The following is a 25,550-nucleotide window of genomic DNA, read 5'->3' on the forward strand; positions in this document are numbered from 1 at the left end:
TAACAAGATTATACCTGGATTCAAACCCTTTGGACCCAGCAATATTTTGTTCAAAGCACAGTTCCATCCATAACAGAGCTTAGTGCTACCTCATTCTCAGAGGAGACAGGAATACTTGAGGACTGACTAACTCAGATCAAATGTGCATTTTTTTCCCCCTGTTCTAATAGTTTCAGCTTTGATGTGGTCACAAATGTCTTCACTATCTTTTCACCTGGTGATTTAAAGGAAAATGTATTGTTTTTCTCTATTAAGGTACTGCATTTTATTTACTTAATTTGGTTAATTTTAGTATTAAAACCATGGAAATGGTGAAAAACAAGTGGAATCATTTTGGCACTAATTTTGAGACCCTGTCCGTCTGGATAACTGAGAAAGAAAAAGAACTCAATGACTTGGAAACTTCGTCATCTGCCATGGACACACAAATCAACCAAATTAAGGTGACCTGCTCACAAGTTACATTTATAATCCATGTCTAGATTTTAAGAGCGCCTTTCTTACATTTCATCAAATGCTATTTGTCCCCAGAACAAATCTATCATTGCTATGTGACTCTATTAAAATTAAATTCACACAAAATGCTGAGCTAAAAGGTCTTGATTGATCCTGGGCAACACTTAATAGATGGAATTATGTATTAATATTGTCTGACTTATGCATTCAAAGTCATTATTGTGTGCAATATCATTAAAATGTTTTTATGGTTACATTATTCTTTTCCTTGATTTTGAATTAACCCCATTAGAGTGCCCTGTTGATGGATTTATACGCCATGAAATGTGTTCGTCATCTACAACCTTACTTTTTAAGAACTATTCTAAATGTCTAGCTCAAGTATTGGTGGCATTTACCCTCACCAACCACAAGGAGGGGTTCGAGAAATTACTTTCTTTGGGTAAAGCAATCAGATTCCATCCATCTAATGCTGGCATTTATGATGCCCTTGGGGGCATGAACTGAGATGCCCTGATATGTTATCCTCCAGTTCTAAAATAACCAAGTACATAGACTGTCATCGTCCATTTCATTCAAGTAGCTTAAAAAAAATGGGCTGAAAGAAATGAATTCTGAATGTTCATTTCTCTTTCTTTTATGCTATTTTTACACAACACATTTTCACAATTCAACTGCTTCTTTTTCTAACTCAGCTCATTTTTTTGGAATGGGAAAACCCTTTGCCATTTCATTCGATTAAATATAGTAAAATAAATACCAAGGTGAGGGAACGTTTCACATTATGACTCAGAACAAGTCATTGCCATGTGCACAGTGGGAGGATGCAATATTGTTTAGCTAAGATTACAAGCCGGGCAGACTGCTTATCACACATGTTCTGCAGTCAAGGATACATGGAGTCTGGTGTATGCGGTCTAGCTTATGTCTTGTGTGATATACTAGGCAAAACAGATGCCCAGCCATTAAAGAATGAAATATGTTTAATCTTTAAAACTGTTTTTAAAAGTTGCCATTTAATTCTAAGAAAACAAAGAATAGCGCATTTAAATAGTTCTGTCTCAACATTCTTCTTTCACAAATTTTTGGCATACACCTTTTAACTTGTTTATCCTTTCTGTAATTCATTTTTCTATTTTCTTAAACCTTAATTCCAGAACTTCTGAAATATGTCAGTGATCAAATGTCATCACATTGCTTTTAAGAAAAAAAATGATTATTTTATTTTTAAGTATGTAAACATTCAGTTCTGGATTTCCATGCCATCAGGCTGAAATACATTTTAATATTCCAATATGGCACTTTGAAAACTATCTAAAAATGAATATGAGTATCAGGAAAAATATATTTGCTAGAAATAAGCAAAGATAGAGTTGAATACACTGTACTGTGGAGTTGGGGCTCATAGATTCTATTTCCAGACAGAAGACTACATTATAGGAAATATTCAAAATATGTTAACACTTGTCATAGTATTTTCACTTCAGACTCTTAGGATTAAAATTAATGAAGCATTTGAGTGTTATTGTGAAGATATTTATCTATAAGCCCATTTTTGTTCTTCATTACATGCTATTCCAAATTGACTAATTTCTTATTCCTGATTGATAAATCACAAATGATAAGAACATACACTGGGTTCATCTTCCATCTTCTCTTCATGGATTGGAAATTTTTTCTGCCACAATCCAACAATATAATTATATAGTTTGCATCTATGAATTTGTTAATGCCATATATTACTCTAAGAACTAAGAACTTTGATCTTAACTAAGATGGTTTCACTGAGGTGTTGGAAGCACCTAGAACAACTATTAGCACATAAAAAACTCAAAATACATTTGTTGAATTTATGAGTATTTTTTCCAAAAAAAATCATCTTAAAAAACAGCAAAACAAAGAAAGATTGTATTAATGCTCAAACAACAAGTATCTATCAGATATACCACTATAGTCATGAATATGAGAAATAAAAACGAATAACTGATGTGTACTTGGCACTTATCTGATGCCAGCTATTTCCAATAGTCTTATCTAAACAGAAGTTATTTCTGACTCTGTTGTCTCATCTAGACAGAAGTCACACATTTATTTTTTTCTAGGGTAGCAGTATTTTCTATTTAAATTATTTGAAACTGAGATGTCTGAATTTTGGGCTTTATTCTGATTGAATGATTTGGCTCTTTTTCTCAGAGAAATAGTTTTTCTTCTCTTATAAATAAATAAACCTCTATGTTTATAAGAGGCCCCCCCAACACACACACACGCACATGCACACGCACATGCAGGTGCCCACTTTCAGTACTTTTCTTGTGTTGGCTAATAGGTAAGATGTCCTCCTGCCCCAGATGGAAATCATAGTCTGTAGGCTCCTTCCTGCAGAGTCTGCAGCTAGTGAATAAAGCAGTGGTTCCCCAAGTGGATTCCTTGGGTCAGCGGCAGTGCATCACCCAGGAAGTTGTCAGAGCTGCCAAGTGGGCCCCGCCTGAGACCCAGTGAGTCTGACTCCCTGAGGTTGGGGCCAGGGGACCCTAATGTATTCCAAATTTGGAAACCATTGGCATAAAGTATAGGTGATAAATATGAAAAGACTGGGTTTAGGTAGGAGCAGAATCAGACAAGCTTTTAGTTTGGTAAAATATGAAATACTCAGCTTCATTTTAGGAAAATTAAATGAATGCCAATATTAGCATTCCTATGAGTTTGGGAACATACTACTTCCCAGACCAGTTGGTCAAAACTCTTGACTCATAGGATAAGCAGAGAATTCTCTGTACCTTCAGAGAGACTGTAAGAGTTCCAGGGACATGTTCTTGCTTCACCGTGAGCAGGGGTGGCCTTTTCTCCTTATTCTCCATCCAGCGAGCATGACCACCACCAGTTTGTATTTTTCAGACATTGTCCGCATACCTGTCCTCCCCAAACGAGGTCAGGAAACACATGGTGTTTGTTTGTAGCTAGCTGCTTTCTAATGGTGCAAGTAGGTTGAAATGTCAGTTAAGGAAAAATTCTGCTGATTTTCTGTCTCTGCAGATGATTATACCATTTCAGGAAGGCAGGCTTGCTCAGCCTCCATTGTCATTTTTCTTGTTTTAAATATTAGGTCACGATTCAGGAAATAGAAAGTAAGATCAGCAGCATTACAGGACTAGAAGAAGAAGCTCAATCTTTTGCTCAGTTTATTACCACTGGAGAATCTGCTCGGATCAAAGCCAAGTTAACACAGATAATAAGATACTGGGAAGAACTCCGAGAACATGCACAGAGTCTGGAAGGAACAATCCTGGGACATTTATCTCAGCAGCAAAAGTTTGAAGAGAATCTTAAAAAGGTAACAATTGGTCCTTGCATGCTAAAGTTACCTATTTCACCTTGCATTTTATAAATTGTGCAGAAATAATGGAATAAGGAAAAGACACAATTTGCCAATTATTTACCAAGTTGTCAGTGATGACTGAGTTTGTCATTTATATGTAACCTTTTTTCAGGGAATATAAAAATGCCATTATATATTGTGTTCAGATAGGTATTAGGTCTTAATTATATTCCTTTCAAATAGTGGAACACATTGATTTGGGGTTTTTTAAAAAATATATTTTATCATCACACTGAACGTTATCCAAAAAAGATAGGCATGCTGTTTCCCCAGTAACCTTCTCTGCCTTGATGTATGTTTTCCCCATCATCATTTTTATATATTACCAATGTTTTAGATCCAGCAGACTGTGTCTGAATTTGAAGATAAACTTGCTGATCCAATTAAAATATGTTCTTCAGCTACAGAAACATACAAAGTTCTCCAAGAACATATGGTAAGAGCATGTTTCAACGTTTCTTCTTATTTATCTACTCAGAAATGTGATAATTCCTGCTTGAAAGGAAAACAGTAAATATTTTTATTAGAGTTAAAATTGAAAAATATTGTATGTTACTTGAGGAATAATATAGATCAAACATATTCACTTCATATAACACAAGAAATATAACTGTACAAATAAGTTTTCATTAAAAATGTATTTTAAAGAGTAGTCATTTAAGATATATTTCTCTCTCGTAATTAGAACGTGTAACTTTTTCAGAGTATAGCTTTAATAAACCCTGTTACCTCTTGCCAACATTATAAAAAATTAAATGTGCAGAAAAATCTGTATATATTTGCATAGCAAATTTCAGATTCTAACCCACTACACTCAGATGTGCAAAGCCTATGTCCTCACTGATCTTTTCCCCAATGGCTAGCTTTTTTGTTCTGGTCCCTGAACTGGTAACCACTGTGAGATATTTTGCAAAGCAATAGATGCCTCTGGCAGAATTCAGAGGAAGGAGCAAAGCAAGAGAATCATGCACAAAGAAATACTCAAAAGAAGTGTGTTAATTAATAAACCAGAAAAAAAAAATATATATATATATATTATCCCTATTATGTGTGCATGCATGCACAAATGCAGAGAAATGGGCCACAGTAATAGCAAACAGTTGACAAAAGTACAAGTGGAAGAGGAAGTGGAATTTATATTGTTTGAATATTTATCATAAGAATGCATTATTGTGTTACTTATGTAATTTTTAAAAGAATAACCCCCAAATGAGGAAAAGTAGGAAAATTAGATTTGATAAAATTATTTTAATAGACAACTAAGTTAACAATTGAGTACCAGAGAGGATAATATTGTATGTTTCTAATATTTGAATTTCCTAAAGCAAGTTATTTTTCTCTATCTTGATTTTCTGATCTGTAAAATGGGGGCAAATGAAAGAACATACCTCTTAGGGTTCTTATGAAGATTAAATGAGATAATATATGTAATGTACATAACACATTGTGTTATGCCACACAATGTGGCAGTGCCTGCCACATTCTCAGGTTCCCTAATTGTTATTATCATGGATTCCTGACGGCAGCTATGTCAGCCATAACTTCCCGTATATTTTTTTAATAAAATTATAGCATGTTGCATATAGCTCTTATAAATTAGGAGTAGGGTTTTTTTAAATACATTTGGTATAATATGAATAACAATTTTCACAAATTTTCTAAATCCTTAAGGGAAAGTTGTAATTATTGAGATAAACAGCAACAAATTCTTATTTGGGGAATAGTCTCTCCATTCTCACCTTTGACTTCTGCATTCATGAAGTAACTTGCTTGTCACTTTCACTATGTCTTGCTGAAAATCATGGGCAGAGACTTTTTTTTTGCTGAAAATCATGGGCAGAGACATTTTTTAGTACCGTTGCTGTTTATTATGCCTTTGGGAAAACGTTTGGTGATAAAGGGTCTCAAAGAAAAACTTAGGTCTCCTTTCTTGATGCTGTGCATTCATGGAACTCTTTGCTCTCGCATCAGGATCTCTGTCAGGCCCTGGAATCCCTGACCAGCACGGTGGCTGGCCTGTCAGCCAGCGCCCGCAAGGTCTCTAACAGAGAGTCCTCCGTGCAGGAGGCTGCAGCCCTGCAGCAGAACTATGAGCGTTTGCTGCGTCAGACTAAGGAGAGACAGACTGTGCTCGAGAAGCTGCTGGCCCACTGGCAGAGGTGAGCAGCCTTCCTTCTCCAGTTGGCAGCCAGGGTTTCAATAGCTACTCCTAAATAGGAAATTCTGGACTTCAAGTGATGGGAAATGATCATCCCACATGTAAAACTCATCAACTTACGTGCCTACCATGGGAAGACATTGATCTTCATTATAAGATGAAGATCCCTGATTGTGGAGGGGATGTATGAGTATCTTTACACATTGCACAGATCTAAACACATGTGCAAGTTCATACACAAACATGAAAGGAGTGGTTTTTGCACCTTCACGTCTAGAAAAAGACAACAAACACTGTGGTATTTATAATGGTTACTGCTGAACCCCTCAACTTCAGAAAAGTTTAGTTTTCAAGTATGATAATTTTGCATGAATTTGTTTCTTATCTCTGCTTTGTGTAGGCTAGAGAAAGAACTGTCTACCTTTTTGACTTGGTTAGAGCGATGTGAAGCTATAGCCACTTCCCCAGAAGCCAACATTTCTGCAGACAGAGTCAAGGTGGAGAATGAACTTCAATTAATACAGGCAAGTTCAAGGAAGTGGGAGGAAAATGAAATGCTCTTTGTTATGGTTGCATTGTAAAACAAAATCAAGTACGAAATCCTTTCTGCAACTTAACTTTTTGTTTTCATTTCATGATCCTGCAAAGAAGAGCAGCCCTGACCTGAAAGATAAAGTCATGGTGAACTTTGTGATGATCAGTTTCCATGATGTATTAGAAAATCCTGTAACATAATGTCTGGCACTTGAATACAAATTATCTGGCAGAGGAGTTGAAGGCGAAATGGGTAGAAACATAGATGAAACAAGGTTGACCATCAGTGAATAATTTTTGAAGTTGGGTAATAGCTGTATTCCTTCTACTTTTGCATTTGTATGAATTTTTGGTAATAAAAAAGTCACAGTAATGATTATTTTCAAGCAAGACACCAAAAAATGAATAAGCACAAATGCAGAAGATAGAAAGACAAAGAATACTAGCTTATTACATTCTTGAAGAAGCCAACTTTTTATACTTAAAATAATCTTTAAGTATTACTGAAACTACAGACAATGTTACTGATTTCTGGAGATTAATGACTTGCTTTAAGCGATGCTATCTGTGCCAGAAAATTCAACAGGCAATACTGCTTCACAAAAGATATTTATTGTGTAACAGATTCACACCCCAACTTTCTCCCATCACCTTTTACAAAATGTTTAAGAGGAAACTAAGTTCTTTTACTTTTCATAATTGCTTCTCTAAAAACTCCATCAGAGCATGTCTGTAGCATCTGATCCTATTCCCCCATCTTCACATGTTCTCCTACCTTGACTTTGAGGGTTTCTCACGCTCTTGGTTCTCCTGCCTTTCTAGTTTATTAAACACCAATGTTCTGCATTAATCTCCCAAAAAGTCCCTGCTCAGAAACCTCCAGTGACTGTCCTGCCTGAGGATAAAGGGCAATGCTCAGTCCACAATCCAGTGTTTATCTTCTTATAATGCAATGTGAGCTGTTCTAAGAAGGGAAGTCATAGCTCCTTTTCTTAAAAATGATACAAAGATATCTGCCTATATAAAACTGTATTCCTGGACTTCCCTGGTGGCGCAGTGGTTAAGAATCCGCCTGCCAATGCAGGGGACACGGGTTCGAGCCCTGGTCCAGGAAGATCCCACATGCCGCGGAGCACCTAAGCCCATGTGCCACAACTACTGAGCCTGCACTCTAGAGCCCGTGAGCCACAACTGTGGAAGCTCGCATACCTAGAGCCCATGCTTCGCAACAAGAGAAGCCACCGCAATGAGAAGCCTGGGCACCGCAACGAAGAGTAGCCCCCGCTCACCACAACTAGAGAAAGCCCACGCGCAGCAACAAAGACTCAAAGCAGCCATAAATAAATAAGTAAATAAGTAAATAAATAGATAAACAAAATACAACTGTATTCCTACATGTCTCTGTGTGGAAAACAGTGCTGTACAAATTAGAGGACCAAGATTGGCCCCCATCCAGGCACTGTGTCAGCCAAGCTGCCTCCCTACCATGGTCTGAACATTCCTTGTACGTTCCCACCTCCTGGCCTATGTCTTCATCCTGCTCAGCGTTAAGTCCTGGTTCTGCTTTGAGGTCTTTCCTGTTGACCATAGGCTGTGTACTCCTTCCTCTGATACCTGTAGCAATTTTGCTTGTATCACACATGTGGCCTCACTAGGGAGGGGAAAGAAAACATTTTGACAAGCATCAACTATGTGCCGTGCTACCACTATCTATATAGTGCTTATCTTTTATCTCTTATTAGGTAGGAACCACAGCTTTTATGCACCACTCACATCACCTAAGAGATTCATTGCCTGATTTAAAAATAAGTAGTTCTGTTGCACGAAAGTAAAATGAAGACCCTTTAAGTTCCCTGGTTTGGCCTAATGTAGTCTCTAAACAGAGAGACACACTGTGTTCCCAGTACCTAGAATTATACCTCTGTCATTGTTAGATATGCTTTGTTTTTCTTCAGCAACAGTTTTTCTTTGATTCTTTTCACCAACTCAGTTTCTTTATTCTGAAAGAAATTCTACAGCTTCTAAATTTGCCTAACTTAATATAACCCAGGCACTGGGAAACTAATTCAGGTTTCAGAAGCATTTTTAATGTTGCATTAGAGGTCAAGTAGATCCATTTCTAAATCAAGGGATAAAAACCCTTTTTAGCCTGGTCCCAATGACCTCCGTTTTGCAAGAACACAAAGCCTTTGGATAGCAACCCCCTGTGTCACATGGTCCTTCCTGGTCAGTCTCATTGGGATGAGATCTGTAATCCTTTCTGTTTTTTCTCAGGGGCTGCAAAATGAAATTGTATCCCAGGCCTCAAACTACAGCAACCTATTGCAACTAAAGGAATCCCTATTCTCAGTGGCCTCCAAAGATGATGTGAAAATGATGAAACTACATTTGGAGCATCTGGATGAGAGATGGAGAGATCTGCCTCAGATAATTAGCAAAAGGTTTGGTTTCAAAAAAAAGCTTCTAGTATTGTTCATTTTTTTAAATGGTGAGCATATAAATTAAGAAAGCCTAGCTTTGTTTACTTTTATTTAACCCAGTTATTCAGGACATAATTCTAGAAGGGAAGAAAACCACTTTATTCGTCATTTTAAAAATCAAAGTGCTTAATAATTAGTATTTCTAATGAACCTCAATTCAAAATTTTAGTCTTGCAATCAGGGCAAATGATCAAATTAGCTGAACAATATTGAAGAGCATAGGATTACTCGGGATTGTATTATTACTGTCCAAGCTGTTTATGTACAGGAGAAAAAAGGTAATTAAAATTTTGCCTCACATGATATTTCTCAACAGAGGATATGTATTTTTTTTTCCATTTCATTCCTATATAGATCTTAGTAGAGAGCAGGGAAATTATTATTATATTAAAAGGAGACAAAAATGGATTAAATGTTAATTGACTAGATGATTAACAATTGACATTTATACCTTTCTAAGATGCCAGAAGACAAAATTTTGACTTAAATTGGTATTGATTACCCATGTAATCTTGAATAAGGCATTTAACCTTTCTAGTCAATTTTTAATTTATTTATTCAGCAAATACTTACTGAGTTTTTACAATGAGTAGTGCACTCTTCTGAGTGCTGGGGTTAGCAACAGTAAACAGAGTTCTGCTGTTTACCTCTGTGGAATCTGTATTTGTTCCGTTGTCTATTCGTTCATTTATTCAATTAGCAAATGTTTATTGGGTACCTGTTGAGTACAAGGCACCATATCAGAAATTGAAACTGTAAAAATAAATAAAACCTGACCTCAAGTATTTTAGAGATCAGCATGGGAATAACAAGAAATCCAATGAGAGGTGAGCACAGGATATTATGGGAACAAAAAGAAAGGACATTTGAATGGGTTCATGAAAGGCTGACAAAAGGCTTTGGTGCCAAACTCTTGAAAGATGAGTAATTTTTTGTAAAATAGAGGAGGATCTGCCTTCTGCCTGTCTCCCAGAGGGAAAGGAAAGGGTTTTTAAATGATACAAATGTATAAAAGCATTCAAAATGTAATATATGCTTGTAAAGATAATGTGTAGAAGGTTTTGTAAGGATTAAAACATGAAAGTCTATTTAAAAAGTTGAACTTTGGATATGAGCCATTGTAACAAATATTAATATTTGATTAAGGTATTATTCTTAATGCCAGCTTTGGATTCTGACCTCAGATCACCTATTGTTTATCCATCTAATTTATTACACAAGCAGTGATTGATCCCTGACCATATCCCAGGCACCATTTTTGGCACTAAGGATATAGCAGTAAGCAAAGCAAGTAAAGTCCAGTCTCTTATGCAGTGAGGGAGAGGATAAATGTATCATTAATCAAATGAACGAACAAGACTGTTTCCGGGGATGTTCAGTAATATGAAAACAATAAAATAGGGTTATATGTCAGGGACCGTAGATTGGGTGGCCAAGCCACATCTCAGGGGACGTGACATCTATTAAGATCCGGATGCTGTGTAGGAAGCAGATTCATGGTACTTTGGGGGCAAAGGATACAGGTAGAGGGAGCCAAAAGTCTCTAAGACAGTCGTGAGCTGGGATACTGGGGAAACAGAGATGAGTGGCAGTGTGAGGCCTCTCTGTATCAGATGAGGGCAGAGGAGTTGATTACGTGGGATCCTTCGTAGACCACAGTAAGGAGTTTTGGAGTTTTGCCTTCCTATGTGCAACAGGAAATTGCCCCTGTGTCTAAGCTTGGCAGAGAATGTTCTGATTACATTAAGGTCATTTCTGGCTTTTACCTACAACGTGGATTGAAGGGAGGCCACGGTGGCAGGAAGGAGGCCAGTGTGGCAGCAGTTGGAGGCAAGGCGACAGATGAAGAGAGTTAGACCAGAGCGTAGAAGCGGAGAGGAGAGCAGAGAACGTGCCGTGATGGGGGTGCTAACAGGATCAGCGTAGATCAGATGTGGTGGTAAAGAAATGGAGGGATGAAGGGTGACCCGTAGGACCATCTGGGTGGATGGCGGTCACATTAACCGAGACAGGAAAAGTGTGAGAGAAACGGGGTTTGAGAAGTAGAAAACATCAAGAGTTCCGGTCTGTCCGTGTATGACAACACTGCTTTTGCCCTTGGTTAAGCTTATTCCAAAAAACGTATCATCATTCTTTCTGTCCAGCTGTGGGGCATTTTAACTTCAACACCTTTCTGTACCTAGGATTAACTTTCTTCAGTCTGTGGTCGCTGAACACCAGCAATTTGATGAACTGCTGCTTTCCTTTTCTGTCTGGATTAAGCTGTTCCTCAGTGAATTACAGATGACTTCTGAGATAAGCATAATGGACCATCAAGCAGCTCGTACTCGACACAAGGTAAAGTGCATTCTTTTAAGATTGAAGAATTTATTTATAAGAGAGAGCTCTTGAATTATAAAGGGATGCAACATTAAAAAAAAACACTTGACAGCAATTTAACTTCTTATTAATATGCAAATGTTTAAATAATTGAGCACATGGGTCCAGGCAATGTGTTATACAGACAAATTAAACAGATAAAGCTACTTCAGATAAAACAGGCAACCACCTTAAGACACTGTTCCTTCAAAGTGGAGCAAATGATTTGTAGGGTGAAGTGATAAGAATGTTCCTTTTTTTAGCTTCGTTCGCTTTGTTCCAATGCTGAAAACTACTACTGAATTCCAGTGCTTTAATGATAGAGTTTTTCTGAATTACTCTTTAGCCTGAAAGTTATTTAAAATTTATGATTTATTTTCCTTATTTATAATTTATACATAATATCTATCCAGGCATCAAAAAATAAAACATTTAAAAAATCAGATACTGACCATCAAGTATTGGGATAGTCGGAGATAAGCTACATAGGAAGCTTATAACAATATTTAATAATAAAACACTTAATATTTATTGAGTGCTGACTCTGTGCTGGGTTTGCTAATTAGCTTTACCCAAAGGAAAAGTACTTTGTCATATATTCCTGTAGTGAGTCAGGGATGCTGTCTTACTTGATGACCTACATTTCAAAGGCATGGCTCCCCTGTCCTTGAGAAAGATATTCTGAGTTGTAAAGCTGGCCAGAGGTTTTAAAAAAATTTACATGGCAAAGGGGCAGACAGTGGATTTGTAAGTTTTCTACCATAAATGCTCAAAGAAGCCCTCAAAAGTTTAGTAGTCAAGCTGAAGAGAATATTCAGGCCACTGTGGTCAAGATCAAGACAGATGATGATTTGTGTTTAATGGGAACCATGCTGAGATCGTTGGTAAATCTCTGCTAGATTTTAAGCCAGATTTACTGAGAGCTAGCCAAATTTCCTATACAATAGGCTCACCCTGGTTAATCTACATCTGTTTAAAAAGAAGGCAGCTAAAACTTGTGCAGGTTTCTACCTGCCTTATTCACTACCTCTGAACAGGTGTTAATGTTCATCTGTCCCATACACTCCTTCCCTACAAACTGTTAAAATTAGCTCTAATATATACATAAATATTGTAATTTGTATATAAATAAATTATTATAATAGGTAAAATATAAATATATGTATTATATATAATAGAGCTTAGCTCTAATATATAAATATTATAATTTGTATATAAATAAATTATTATAATATTTACAATGTAAATATATAACATGCATTATATATAATAGAGCTAATTCCATATATTAATAATTCTAAATTAAAATTAATTCTAAAATAGAACTAATTCTCTATATATTTTAGTTATATTGTAGGCATATGTATAGTTAAAAGAAATTGAATATTTGGAAGATTTTAAAAGATATATATGTATATGTATGATGTATGTATACACACACATATGTATATAATTATATATATCTGTAATTTCTTTTAACTATTTCTATCCACAAAGAAATTATTTTCCATGGAATGAATTAGTTCCAAATGAGAGTTATGCTTTATGTGAAATATGTAGATAAACAAAGCAAAACAAAAGAAATTTTTAAAATGTTTCTACAAGATTCGCCATAGTTGACCTTTATGCCATCCACTGCATTTAAAATGTATCTTGACATCACAAATCCTGACGATATCTGTGTCGGTAAAACAGTGTATCTGGGGAATCAATAACTAACTCTGTCCTCTTCCAGGACCATGCGGCAGAAGTAGAGAGCAAAAAGGGAGAATTGCAGAGTCTGCAGGGTCGCCTAGCGAAGCTGGGTGCTCTGGGCCGCGCTGAGGACCTTCACCTCCTCCAGGGCAAAGCGGAGGACTGCTACCAGCTGTTTGAGGAGGCCAGCCAGGTCGTGGAGAGGCGGCAGCTTGCCCTGTCCCACTTGGCCGAATTCCTGCAGGGCCATGCCTCTCTGTCAGAGGTTCTCCACCGGCTGAGGCAAACAGTGGAAGCAACCCACAGCATGAATAAGAAACAGTCTGACTTATTAGAAAGGGACCTCAAGGATGCTATCCGAGATGTGAAAACGTTAGAATCTACTGCCATCAGTCTTGATGGCCTTCTTACCAAAGCCCAATACCATCTCAAAAGTGGAAGTTCTGAGCAGAGGACTTCCTGCAGAACGACAGCTGATCATCTCTGCTTTGAATTAGAGAGGATCCAGAACCTTCTGGGAACCAAGCAGAGCGAGGCAGACGCCCTGGCGGTATTGAAGAAAGCCTTCCAAGAGCAGAAAGAGGAGCTGCTGAGGAGCATCGAGGACATCGAGGAAAGGACTGACAGAGAGCGGCTGAAAGAGCTAACCCGCCAAGCGCTTCAACAGAGGTGAATGGAAACTGCGTGGAAGCCGGTGGTCTCGTGTACTTTTTATTTGGTCTGGAATGAACTCTTGTGCAAAACTATAATAGTACCAGATTTAGCCACTTATTTTAAAAATATTTTGAGGGGACTTCCCTGGCGGTCCAGTGGTTAAGACTCTGTGCTTCCACTGCAGGGGCACGGGTTCGATCCCTGGTCGGGGAACTGAGATCCCGCATGCCTTGTGGCCAAAAAAAAATATTTTGAGGATAAAATTCATGACTATTTTAACACTTAAGAAGTATTAAAATTTCCTTGTTTTCCTTAAGGACTTTCCTAAGAGCTATGTATAAGCCACTCTATTTACAATAGCGTATATTGATCATGTCATCTATTTTTAAGCAGTTTTTAACTGATAGCAGAAGGGACTCATCTTCTGTAACAAGAATGAAAGGCAGAGGAGAAAGAAAGTGAAGTAGATTTGTATCTCTGGTGGAAAATATGAAGTAATTTTTCCCGGGGGCTTCTAGCCTCTCAGAAAGGACTGGAGTGAGGTCTTTAGTTGAGAGTGAGTGACGGGAAGTTGTGGGGAGAAAACGTAGGGAGAAATGGGAATGAAGCCTCTGGTGCTTGGTAAGTGATGAGCTGCCATTTGAGATTTGTATTCATTCACTTGAAGGGGAATCAAACAGCCTGGCAAAGTGGCTCTCCCCCACTACTTTTACCTGTTTGCTTAGAGGTGTGGAGAATGCAGAGAAGTGGGTTTAAGCAAAGTCGGGGTTTTGTCAGGTGCAATTAACAGAGAAGCTAGTGGGTCAAAGGTATTTTTCTGCAGTAAATTTGAGAAGTGATTTTTTACTATAGCGGTCCTTTCAACCTTCTTTTCCCTTCTCAGTAGAACTTCTCCCCACTCATCTTCTCAGCATCGCTTTCTCTTCCATTTTTCAGGGGGCAAAGAAACAGCAGAAATGCGTTCACGCTAAGGCACCTGTAATTGATAAAGATTATATTGACCCTGCCACAGTCATTGCCATTTGCTTCCTTTTAACCAGAATCAAACATCAAGCTAAGGCTTTGGTTAGGTGATAATGACTCCTGAGGTTATATGCCTCATGGGCAATAAGCTATCTGACTAGTTTAGCAATAAATTTACAAAAGGGAATAAAATTTGGGAAGGAAAAATGGCCTCCAGAGTAAGGGTAGAAGGAGGAGCTAAGTGTGGCAAAGGAGCAAATGACTCACCCAGGAAATAAGCGGTAGGATTGGTGCTGCGTGGCCCTTCCTCGGAGGCTCAGTTCCAGCAGACCGGGAGATCCTAAAATTGCTGGAGGAGGCCTGGGCTGGGCTCGAGAGCCACGTCAGTACCCACAACGCTGAACTCACCAAGGTTGTACAGAGGCTACGGAAAATGTTGCCTGGAATCGATTGATCATTAAATCCCAGTCATACCATACTCATGTGTTACTGGGTGACCTTGAGCAAATCACCTCTCTTCTTATAAAATGGAGATATTTTGATAATGCCTGCTCCTGGCCGCTTTGCTTTGGGAATTAAATGGGATAATGCGTATAGTCAGCACTATACCAAAATGCAAGAACTAAAAGAGTCAGTGGCTGCCTCTCTGTGACCACTTTTTTTACAAATACTCAAATATTAATATATTAAGGACCAAAAAAACCCATGATCATTTTCTAGTGGTAATCTTTTCAAAAAGTAGGTAAAGTTTTATTTTTAAATATTACTATTAATGTGAGTCGAACTTCATGGCACAGAAGAATTTCTTTCTTTTTTTTTAATTTCTTTTTAATTTCTTTTTATTTTTGGCTGTGTTGGGTCTTCGTTGCTGCGCGCGGGCTTTCTCTGGTTTCGGAGAGCGGGGGCTACTCTTCGTTGCGGTGTGCCGGCTTCTCATTGCGATGGCTTTTCTTGTCGCGGAGCACGGGCTCTAGGCATGCGGGCTTCAGTAGTTGTGGCTCGTGGGCTCTAGAGCACAGGCTCAGTAGTTGCGGCGCATGGGCTTAGTTGCTCCGTGGCATGTGGGATCTTCCCAGACCAGGGCTTGAACCCGTGTCCCCTGCATTGGCAGGCAGATTCTTAACCACTGCGCCACCAGGGAAGTCCCCAGAAGAATTTCTTACCAATGACCTTGCAATAAGTACTCACCTACTTTACCTCCAATGTCGGCCCTAGTCAAAATTCTTATACCACCAAAGCAAAATAGAAAGAGAATACAAACTTAATAGCAGTTTGAAGGTGAATAGTAAGAATGACTTAAAATGTTTTCTAAGGTACAGTCTGAATTATGCAAAGTTAACTTTAAAAACATCTTTATCCATTGATATACATGAATTGCTGTGTTAAAAACTTTTCTAGCTACCAATATGCATGCTTTATGGAAAGGAAATACTAGTTCACTACCTTTAGTAAATTAATGATAAAATAACATTTTAATTTGCAGGTTGAGAGTTTTCAATCAGTTAGAAGATGAGTTGAATTCTCATGAGCATGAACTATGTTGGTTGAAAGACAAAGCTAAGCAAATTGCTCAGAAAGATGTAGTCTTTGCACCTGAAGTCGACAGGGAGATAAACCGCTTAGAGGTTACCTGGGATGACACCAAAAAACTAATTCATGAAAAGTAAGTAAAAAACTTCTCAGTTTTTGTTTTTAACTTTCTACTTAATTTATGACATTGGGCCATTGCCTGTTGATTTGCGTTGGTGTGATCAAGCGTTTAATATCTTTTGCCAACTTAGGTATTCTGTGTCTATTTAGTAATGTTAAAAATTTAGTCCTACAGAACTTTGTTGAGGAACTTGTCTTGAGATAACAATTACATACAAAATTTGATGCTTAAAATCCAGAGTTGTCAACAGTTACAAAGTGCCACCAGGAGAGTCTTAACCCCTGATTTTCTTTTTCATTTTGTTGTATTTGTTTGTAATTGAGGTATGTTTTACATACAGTAAAATTCACCCTTTTAAGTGTATACCCTTAAACTGTAGAAGTTTAACAAACTCATGCAGTTGTGTAAATATCACAACTATCAAATTTCACAGTAACAGTTCTACCACCTGAAAAAATTCCCTTACGTCTCATTGTCATCAATCCCTCCCCTCACTCCCGATCCCTGGCAACCACTGATCATTTTTCTGTCTCTGTAGTATCATCTTTTTCAGAATCACACATAAATGGATTCTTTCCAGTCTGGACAATTGTAAATAAAGCATATCTAAACACTCATGTTCATTTTTTGGTGTATACATAAGTTTTTACTACACTTGGTTAAATACCTCTTTTACTTAGCTCAATGCACATTGTGATATGTATCCACAGAGTCCAATCTAGTTCTATAGCTGAATGACATTCCATTTACTAGGTGTACCACAGTTGATCCTTTCACCAACTGATGGATATTTGGGATCTTTCCAGTTTGGGGGACTACAAATAAAGCATCTGTAACATTCATATTTAATTTTTTATGTATACGTAAGCTTTTTATTATATACTGTTGACTACTAATATAGGCTTTTAAAAATTTAACCATATTGCAAAAACTTTATTCCATGTTATTAAATATTCTCCTAATTTGTGATTTGTTATAGGTTGCACAGTATTCAATCATAAGAATGTATCACAATTTATTCACTTATTGGCCTATTTTTAACATTTGGGTTATTTCTAAGTTTTCTCCTATTACAAATAATGGTGTGAAGGATATAATTTTACCCAAATCTTAGTGCACACCTCTTTCTTTTGAAAAATTTCTGGATGAAGAATTGTTTGCTAAAAGGCATTTTACTCTTATGAACAAAAACTATCTTATATTTTGACGATTCTTGGGGGATTCATATTTAATGAAAATTTGTGTTCTTGAAATGGAAAAGAAAATCTCATATGTACTTTAATTTTTTTAAAAAAATAAATTTATTTATTTTTGGCTGTGTTGGGTCTTTGTTGCTGTGCGTGGGCTTTCTCTAGTTGCGGTGAGCAGGGGCTATTCTTCGCTCTGGTGCGCGGGCTTCTCATTGCAGTGGCTTCTCCTATTGCGGACCACAGGCTCTAGGCGCGTGGGCTTCAGTAGTTGTGGCACGTGGGCTTCAGTAGTCGTGGCACATGGGCTCAGTAGTTGTGGCTTGCGGGCTTAGTTGTTCTGCGGCATGTGGGATCTTCCCAGACCAGGGCTCAAACCTGTGTCCCCTGCATTGGCAGGTGGATTCTTAACCACTGTATCACCAGGGAAGTCCCTGTACTTTAATTATTGAGCAGTATTTTTTGTTTGTTTTGTTTTTTGGGTTTTTTTGGGAGGAGTGGGTTTCCTTCCCCTCAACTCACATACTATGAAGTAATTAAATCACAGATAATTTTTTAAAAAAATTTAACAGATTTTGTTTTAATGACTAGGTGGATTCTTCATTCATGGAGAACATTTTGGACATTAGGGTTAAGTCAGATTGGCCAGAATGCTTTTGACATCAGTAGGTGGAAATAGGTTTTCCCTTGATTCCAGCATTTATCAGAGTACCCTTATGTAGTTATATATCAGGTCCAATCGTGGGGGAACTCTTCCCTATCCTGATATGTGACAATAAATGATGTATTTTCTTAATCATTACAGCCAGGGTCTATGCTGTGGACTTATTGACTTAATGAGAGAGTATCAGAATTTGAAGTCAGCTGTTACTAAAGTCCTAGAAAATGCCAGCAATGTGATTGTAACCAGAACTACTGTAAAAGATCAGGAGGACCTTAAGTGGGCTTTATCAAAGGTAATAATTCAAGATGTGTTTATTTTATTAGACTTTGTTAGTAGATTTGTTTTTACTCATAATGCATTCTCTATAAAACTCTTGTCAGTATATTTAGATATAGCTAATTCATGCTGACAAGCTCAACCTTTTTTTTTAGGAATACTTATATCCTGGGATTCTAGCAATTCGAGAAAATTATATATATCTGTATAGATCATTATTACCAGTGGTTTCTGCATAAGGTCAACCATGAATTAAATTTCTTAGAGGCAAATGGTTATAAATTCTTGACATATCTCTGGTTGTTTTATTAATTAAGGAAACATTTATGTCCATAGCATGCAACTGCCAAGAATGAAATGTGTAATAAACAGAAAGAATTGGATGATTTTACCAGTAAAGGAAAACAGTTGTTGTCTGAGCTGAAGAAAATTCACAGTGGTGATTTCATCTTGGTGAAAACAGACATGGAAAGCACTGTGGACAAATGGCTGGATGTAAGCTCATCACCTGGGATTCTATGAATAGTTTATATATTCACATTTCTCAGTCACATTTTTGGGCAAGGATTATTCAGGAATGTGACTTCCTTTTTTAACTTTTAATGCTAAATTCAAAATGATACTCTAAAAAAAATAGTGTTCACATACAATTTAGAAATAGTTAAACATTATTTGCTTTATTTTGTTAAATTGGCAGATTTTCTAGAATTTCATTTGATAGTTTCAATCATAACATATTTATAACTCTAAATGTTTTTCTTTTCCAAACCTTGGGATCATGGTTAAAATAGAAGAATAATTTATACATCTTCCAGAATATTAAACAATAATGGATAATAATTTAAAGTAATAAGACTATAATTGTGCATTGAAAAGCACTGGACTTGTAGTTTACATCCTTGGCTTTTAGTTCTTGCTCTGTCATTTGCTAGCTATGTGCCCATACAACAAGTCACTCGATCTCTCTGGAACTCTACCTCTCAATCCATACATATTTTACATTGTTTTCCAGCTCATAATTCCTGTGACTCTGTCGCTCCCCTGTTATCAATATTTAGGTTCAGAAGTTTAACCTACAGTGGATTCCCTTACTTAAGCTAAATTACTGAAGTTAGATATTGATGTTTGCATATTATAATCAAATAATTCGGGGACTTCAGAAAACCTTATCTGCCTCCACTTTTAAAATGGTATTCTTATTATGGGAAGATTGTTAAACAGTAATACTTATAATACTTTAACCATGCAGAGTAGGTTGTTCTCCTGTGCATTTACTTATTTTATAAATATGTCCAAGTCTAATTATGCATATTTTTATATCTCAGCATTACAAATAAAAGGGCTTATTGTGTCATTTTCAAAAATAAATACAGTACTGGCCTAGCTAGACTCCTATCCTGTAAAATTAAACCTTAGAGTGAGTTATATTATAGTAGACTGCAATAGACCTGTTATTGTTTTCCAATTTACAGATGAAAATCAAAATTCAATCAACTCTCCTAATGACAGAAATACTTTATGTAATGGTTAGCATTTACTTGAGCCAGGAGCACTAATTAGATTATAATAATTTTTGTAAAACTTTGTTTTTCAGTCAGAATATGAAGGAAGCATTGACATATTTAATACTTCGATGGGCAAAGAGCATCTGAAAGCCTCAGATTTAATGATATGGCCTCTCTTTTCTATCCCAGATATCAGAGAAAATTGAGGAAAACATGGACAGGCTGAGAGTAGGCCTGTCCATTTGGGATGATGTACTTACAAGTAAAGATGAGATCGATGGATGGGCAAACAATTCTGTTCCACAGCTGACTAAAAGCATCAGCAACCTGAATAACAGCCTCAAAGCAGAAGAATTCCTGAAAGAATTTGAGGTAAAATGACTTTACCTTCATATGTGAGCTTGTGGTACATCATTGACCAGAGTATAAAAAATTGTGTCTTTTTTTTTAAAGCTCATTCTTCCTTTCAAGACACATACTATACTCAATATTTTGTAATAACCTATAAGGGAAAAGAATCTGGAAAAAATAGACATGTATTTGTGTATAACTGAATCACTTTGCTGTACACTTGAAACTAACACAATGTTGTAAATCAAATATACTTCAATTTAAAAAAAAGAAAGACAGAAAACAAACCACTGGAAAAAAAAAAAGTAAAGTTCATTCTTCCTTTCAAAACACATAATAAGTGTAATAAAACTCTTTACTGTCTTTTGCTGTTTACTTGAAAGTTGATTAGGCTATGGATAAGAGGGATGTTTTCTTTTTTGCATTTTTATCATTTCTTAGTTGGGGCTCTTAAAGTATGAGTAGAAAAGTAAAGATTCATAAAATCTACAATTTGTCCCATTCATCTGAGATTATGGCACCTTCCTCTCAGAAAACCAAATTGAAAATGTTTGTAATCTAATGATATTTAGTATCTATTTTTTCTTCATTCAAACAAAATGTTTACTAAGTACTTATCACGGGTCCTGAACACTTAAGTTAGGTGCTGGATTCTTCCACTGCCTTTGCAGAAGTGGAAGAAAACTGGAGATTGGAGGGTCACAGATTTCCACGGAAAGTGGGCTTTTAAAGTTCTAGTGGCCAATTTATTTTAAATTCCTCTTTTAAACTCCCATTTCTTGCATTTATTTATTCATCTGCTCATCAAATTCCCAATGAGCACCTAAAATGTGGCAGGTGCTGTTTTGGGCACTGAGAATTTAATAGTAAAACCGACAAAGTCACTACTCTTTTGGTATTTACTTTATTTATATTACAATATGTATCATATGTAAAATGTCAAGCAGTAATTGAGCTATGATGAAAAATGAGGTAGGGTAAGGGGAAATAGAGTGAGCAGGGGTAACCTGTTTCACAAAGCATGGGACTGACTGTGCCCTTGGTGAGGGAAAAGACTGTTCACATTCTGTGCTCCAGGGCCCAATGCTGGGCCTGGCACACATATGGAACGTGACAGACACATGAAAGAATGACTGCAGTCTGAATAAAATGTGGTTGCATCATCTGTATTGCCTAAGTTATCGGCTGTATTTACCCAAAGAACATTCTATAGATTGTTCCTATTTCTAAGAGCAAACAGAAGTAGAGGGAATTATCCAGACCAAAAGTACAGTCAGGAGAGGGATCCCACAGTCTCTTTAGTTGTTACCTTTGATGTTAAATTAACATAGCAGCTCAAACAGTGGTGTATACTGGAGCACAGCTTGTACCAGCTCACAAAAGTCACTATGTTTTCAGGAATTTTGTGAGCCAGTGATAAACACGACCATTATTAAAAATTAAATTGTAAATAACTGTACCATTAAGTTGTATTAAAAATGAAAGTAATGGGGGCTTCCCTGGTGGCGCAGTGGTTGAGAGTCTGCCTGCCGATGCAGGGGACACGGGTTCGAGCCCTGGTCTGGGAGGATCCCACATGCCGCGGAGCGGCTGGGCCCGTGAGCCACAATTGCTGAGCCTGTGCGTCTGGAGCCTGTGCTCCGCAACAAGAGAGGCCGCGGCGGTGAGAGGCCCACGCACCGCGATGAGGAGTGGCTCCCGCTTGCCGCAACTGGAGCGGGCCCTCGCGCGGAGGCGAAGACCTAACGCAGCCAGAAATAAATAAATAAATAAAAATTAAAATTAAAAAAAAAAAAAAATGAAAGTAATGAATTCCCCAAACTTATCACTTCCTAATTATTATTTGACAATTACTGTTATCTGGCTCTTGAGTTATTGACACTTATTATATCCATATGATGGAAATACTATAGAACGTGTACACCTGTATGGTGCTTCCAGCTCCATGTTCTGTGACATCATGCTGTAGCTCAAAACGGTGGTAAATGCTACAGATCAGGGCCAGCTGTTCAGCCAGCCTGGACGATACGCCTACTACTGACCTCTGGGATCCAGGGAGCCAGTGGGCCTCAGCCACGTTCATTATGTCCAGGTTCAGTCACTCACAGAGATGGGTTTTTTATGCTACGCTCTGTGATGCACCAGCTGCTAAAATCAGAGAGCTGGATTCAGCCTGGTGCCCAGCAGTGTCTTGGCTGCTGCGGTGCAGGAAATGAAGCTTAGCTGCATAGGGGTGATTCCTTAATTGCCCAGGCTGCTTCTGGGGAAGGCCAGTGGGCCTGGCAGGCAATTCATTAATTCTTACTGGGCAAGTAAATCACTTTCTAGATTGAAGGCATCAGGAGGTTTGTTAGTGTCTACAAAGCACCAAAATACCACATTTAAGTTGAGAGGGGTACTTTATTAAAGTGTTCCTTCGTGGAGCAGCCACAGAGCACAGGGAGATCAGCTCGGTGCTTTGTGACCACCTGGAGGAGTGGGATAGGGACGGGGGGAGGGAGACGCAAGAGGGAGGGGATATGGGGGTATGTGTATATGTGTAGCGGATTCACTTTGTTATACAGCAGCAACTAACACACCATTGTAAAGCAATTGTATTCCAATAAAGATGTTAAAAAAAAAATGTTCCTTCATGGGCCCAGATAACTAATGAAGTTTCCAAGCACCTAATTTGTTCCATAATTATTCTTTGATTATTCTTTCTTCTTCTTGTGTTAGTGTTGGTGCCAAAAAAAAAAAAGAAGACAAAAGTCAAAATATTAGATGTCAATTTCCTAATGAACCTGATTTCTATTTAACCACCCTTTAAATTTCTATTTGAAGTATTTCTTCTATATTACATATAGTCTACAGTAATTAAGAGTCACTCCTGATGTGTATTTGTTTTGAAATGCTTTCTCAAGACTTTAACGCTGCCATAGTAGCCTATGATATTAATGCTAATAAATAAACGACAGTTAGTCTGTTGAAAATCCCCGCTGACTCAAGACTTTCGGTTAATGTTTAATTTTTTCCGGGAGCATTTTTTTCCAATAAAAGAGGGCAGGAAGAAAGAAAGTTCTGCATACTCCCCCACATTCCCAGTGAAAGTTAATGGTGACATTTTTCCACGTTCGCAAATAATGAGAGTCCTCAGAAAATGAAGCAGAGTTTTGGTTTTAGTTTTTTGTTTTTCGTTTTGTTTTGTTTTGTTTTACCCTGGGTTAAAGTTGGGGCTTTTTGACAGACTTAATGCTTGAAATTATTAAATGCCAAGTATAACATGTCAGTGTTTTGATTAGTTATGTTTTTCCCCTTTGTCTTTTATTTTGCAGTCTGAAGTTAAAAAGAGAGCATTGAGATTAGAAGAACTTCATTCCAAAGTTAATGATCTTAAAGAATTAACTAAAAATCCAGAAACACCACCAGAACTTCAGGTAAGCACTCAATCAAGTTTGTAATAACTCTATATACTATACACTCTCAAAAAAGTGTATATATATGTCCATATATATATATATATATATATATATATACACACTTTATGTATTTATTTACATGTATATGTATATGTGCGTGTATATTCTTATTGTTATCATTGTAGTAATTCCAAGCAAGCACATAGACGTTATCAGATATGGGGGTTAAAATATTAACATTTTTAGAATTCCTTGTGCTAGTATTAATAGCATATTTCCAACTCAAATATTATAATAAGATTAGTTCCTTTTTTCCTTACTAAATTTTGGAAGTGGTAGCAGCATCCAACTTGCCTCATGGACCATCTTAAGCCTAGACAGAAACAGAAACCACATTTATGAATATTGATATTCTTATTGACATTTTTCTAATCCATCTACTGAGTAATGGCGTTTGGAGGGACCACGATCACAGATCTCCCTTCAAGGCCCTTTAGATGGCGCACATCCACAGGTACCAGGAGACAGGCCAGGCAGACCAGGTCTGACCAGGCAAACTGGGCGGCTTCAGTGAGGGAGCCTGGGAGCAGCCAGCACGGGGCTTGGGGCCAGGGGTTCTGACTCATAACTTTAAGCTCTCTGTTTGTTGCTGCCCTCATTTTCTGTCTTCCTATTTCTTCTTTATCTACTGTTTCTTGCTAACAAGTCAATCTTGTTGGATCACCTATACTTTTGCTCTGACCCAAGGCTGTGTATCTATCAGTTAGTATCACTGGTGGATGATATACTTGTACCAGAAGGTTAGAAGTTTCACCTGAAGCAAGAATAGGCAAAAGGGATGCTGGTCATCCACAGAACTGAAAAGGAGAGCTTGTGCATGTCAAGGGCATAAGCGGGTAACAGCTGGACTTTGCCAGAGTGAAGATGGAGGCAGGGTTTTGAGAGAGAGCTGCTGTTGTCCTCCGGTTTCTCTCTTACACACACACCCCTACCTATACTCAGGGAGGAAGTATGGGGGCGCCTGCATCTTACCTCAAAATGAGAAGGATTTTGACGGTACCGTCTAGAGAGCATGGCATATGCCCCCTGCAGTTGGCAGACACACGAGTCTAGTATGTAACTCCCACCACGTAAGACCTTAAGGGTGAGAGACAGGCTGGCTGACTGCTGATGTATCTGCCAAAGGAGAAATGATTGTTTTGAGTGGCCTGCATCCCAGAGTCATCTGGGATGAAATGCCAGCGTGTGACCTCTGGCCCAGAAATGAATTATGAAAGGAAAGGAGGAGGAGAGCATTACTTGTGTGCATCTCAAGGTACCTAAGAAGGCTTTCTAGGGGGATGAACAGGCCTCGGCAGCTAGGAGTTAAAGAGATGCCCACAGGCTGCACCAGGAGAAAGTGAAGAGCCAGACGGGACTGTATTGCCTGCATCTAGGGGACGTCAGCGGGAGGCGGCAGCAGTGAGGGAAGTCTCAGAAAACCCCACACACGAGGCCTGTGAGAGAAGTGAGTGTAAACTGTCACCCGGCCCGGAGAGCAGAGATGCCAGCTCCCAGGAGTGGTCACCCACCTCCTGCCTGTCCAAGCTGCAGGGGTCAGAGGCTGTAGAAAGTCAGGGAGTAGAAAGAATGTGAAGAAAGACAAAAAAAGGCACTTGGCCCCTTTCTCCACTGGAGGCTTCCTGTTTGCACCTGGTCTGAGCTGAGGATAGGAAAAAATATCTTAACTTTCAGTTCAAAGTTTTGTTTATTAAATGGGACTAGATGTTCTAACTGAGGAATTGAAACTGCTTTGCAGTCAGTCAGGATTATAAGTCCTTTTATTATTATGCGTGGGGCCAGAG

The 25,550-nt window shown here is 37.9% G+C and overlaps 1 protein-coding gene across 9 annotated transcripts in view; it reads left to right on the top strand.

Moving 5' to 3' along the window:
- The window catches only part of SYNE1 (spectrin repeat containing nuclear envelope protein 1), a 442,116-nt gene that overhangs the window by 163,375 nt on the left and 253,191 nt on the right, over window positions 1–25,550 (top strand). For all 9 annotated transcript variants that reach the window (XM_082474323.1, XM_082474327.1, XM_082474328.1 and 6 more), the window contains 13 exons: window positions 293–443; window positions 3,560–3,787; window positions 4,170–4,268; window positions 5,804–5,991; window positions 6,391–6,514; window positions 8,799–8,965; window positions 11,188–11,341; window positions 13,098–13,726; window positions 16,158–16,337; window positions 18,318–18,468; window positions 18,789–18,947; window positions 20,147–20,329; window positions 23,623–23,724. In XM_082474323.1, the coding sequence (XP_082330449.1) occupies window positions 293–443; window positions 3,560–3,787; window positions 4,170–4,268; window positions 5,804–5,991; window positions 6,391–6,514; window positions 8,799–8,965; window positions 11,188–11,341; window positions 13,098–13,726; window positions 16,158–16,337; window positions 18,318–18,468; window positions 18,789–18,947; window positions 20,147–20,329; window positions 23,623–23,724 (2,515 nt within the window). The remainder of the gene's footprint in view (window positions 1–292; window positions 444–3,559; window positions 3,788–4,169; window positions 4,269–5,803; window positions 5,992–6,390; window positions 6,515–8,798; window positions 8,966–11,187; window positions 11,342–13,097; window positions 13,727–16,157; window positions 16,338–18,317; window positions 18,469–18,788; window positions 18,948–20,146; window positions 20,330–23,622; window positions 23,725–25,550) is intronic.

This window comes from Balaenoptera physalus, assembly GCF_965194825.1.
Source record: "Balaenoptera physalus genome assembly, chromosome: 9".
Taxonomy (NCBI): domain Eukaryota; kingdom Metazoa; phylum Chordata; class Mammalia; order Artiodactyla; family Balaenopteridae; genus Balaenoptera; species Balaenoptera physalus.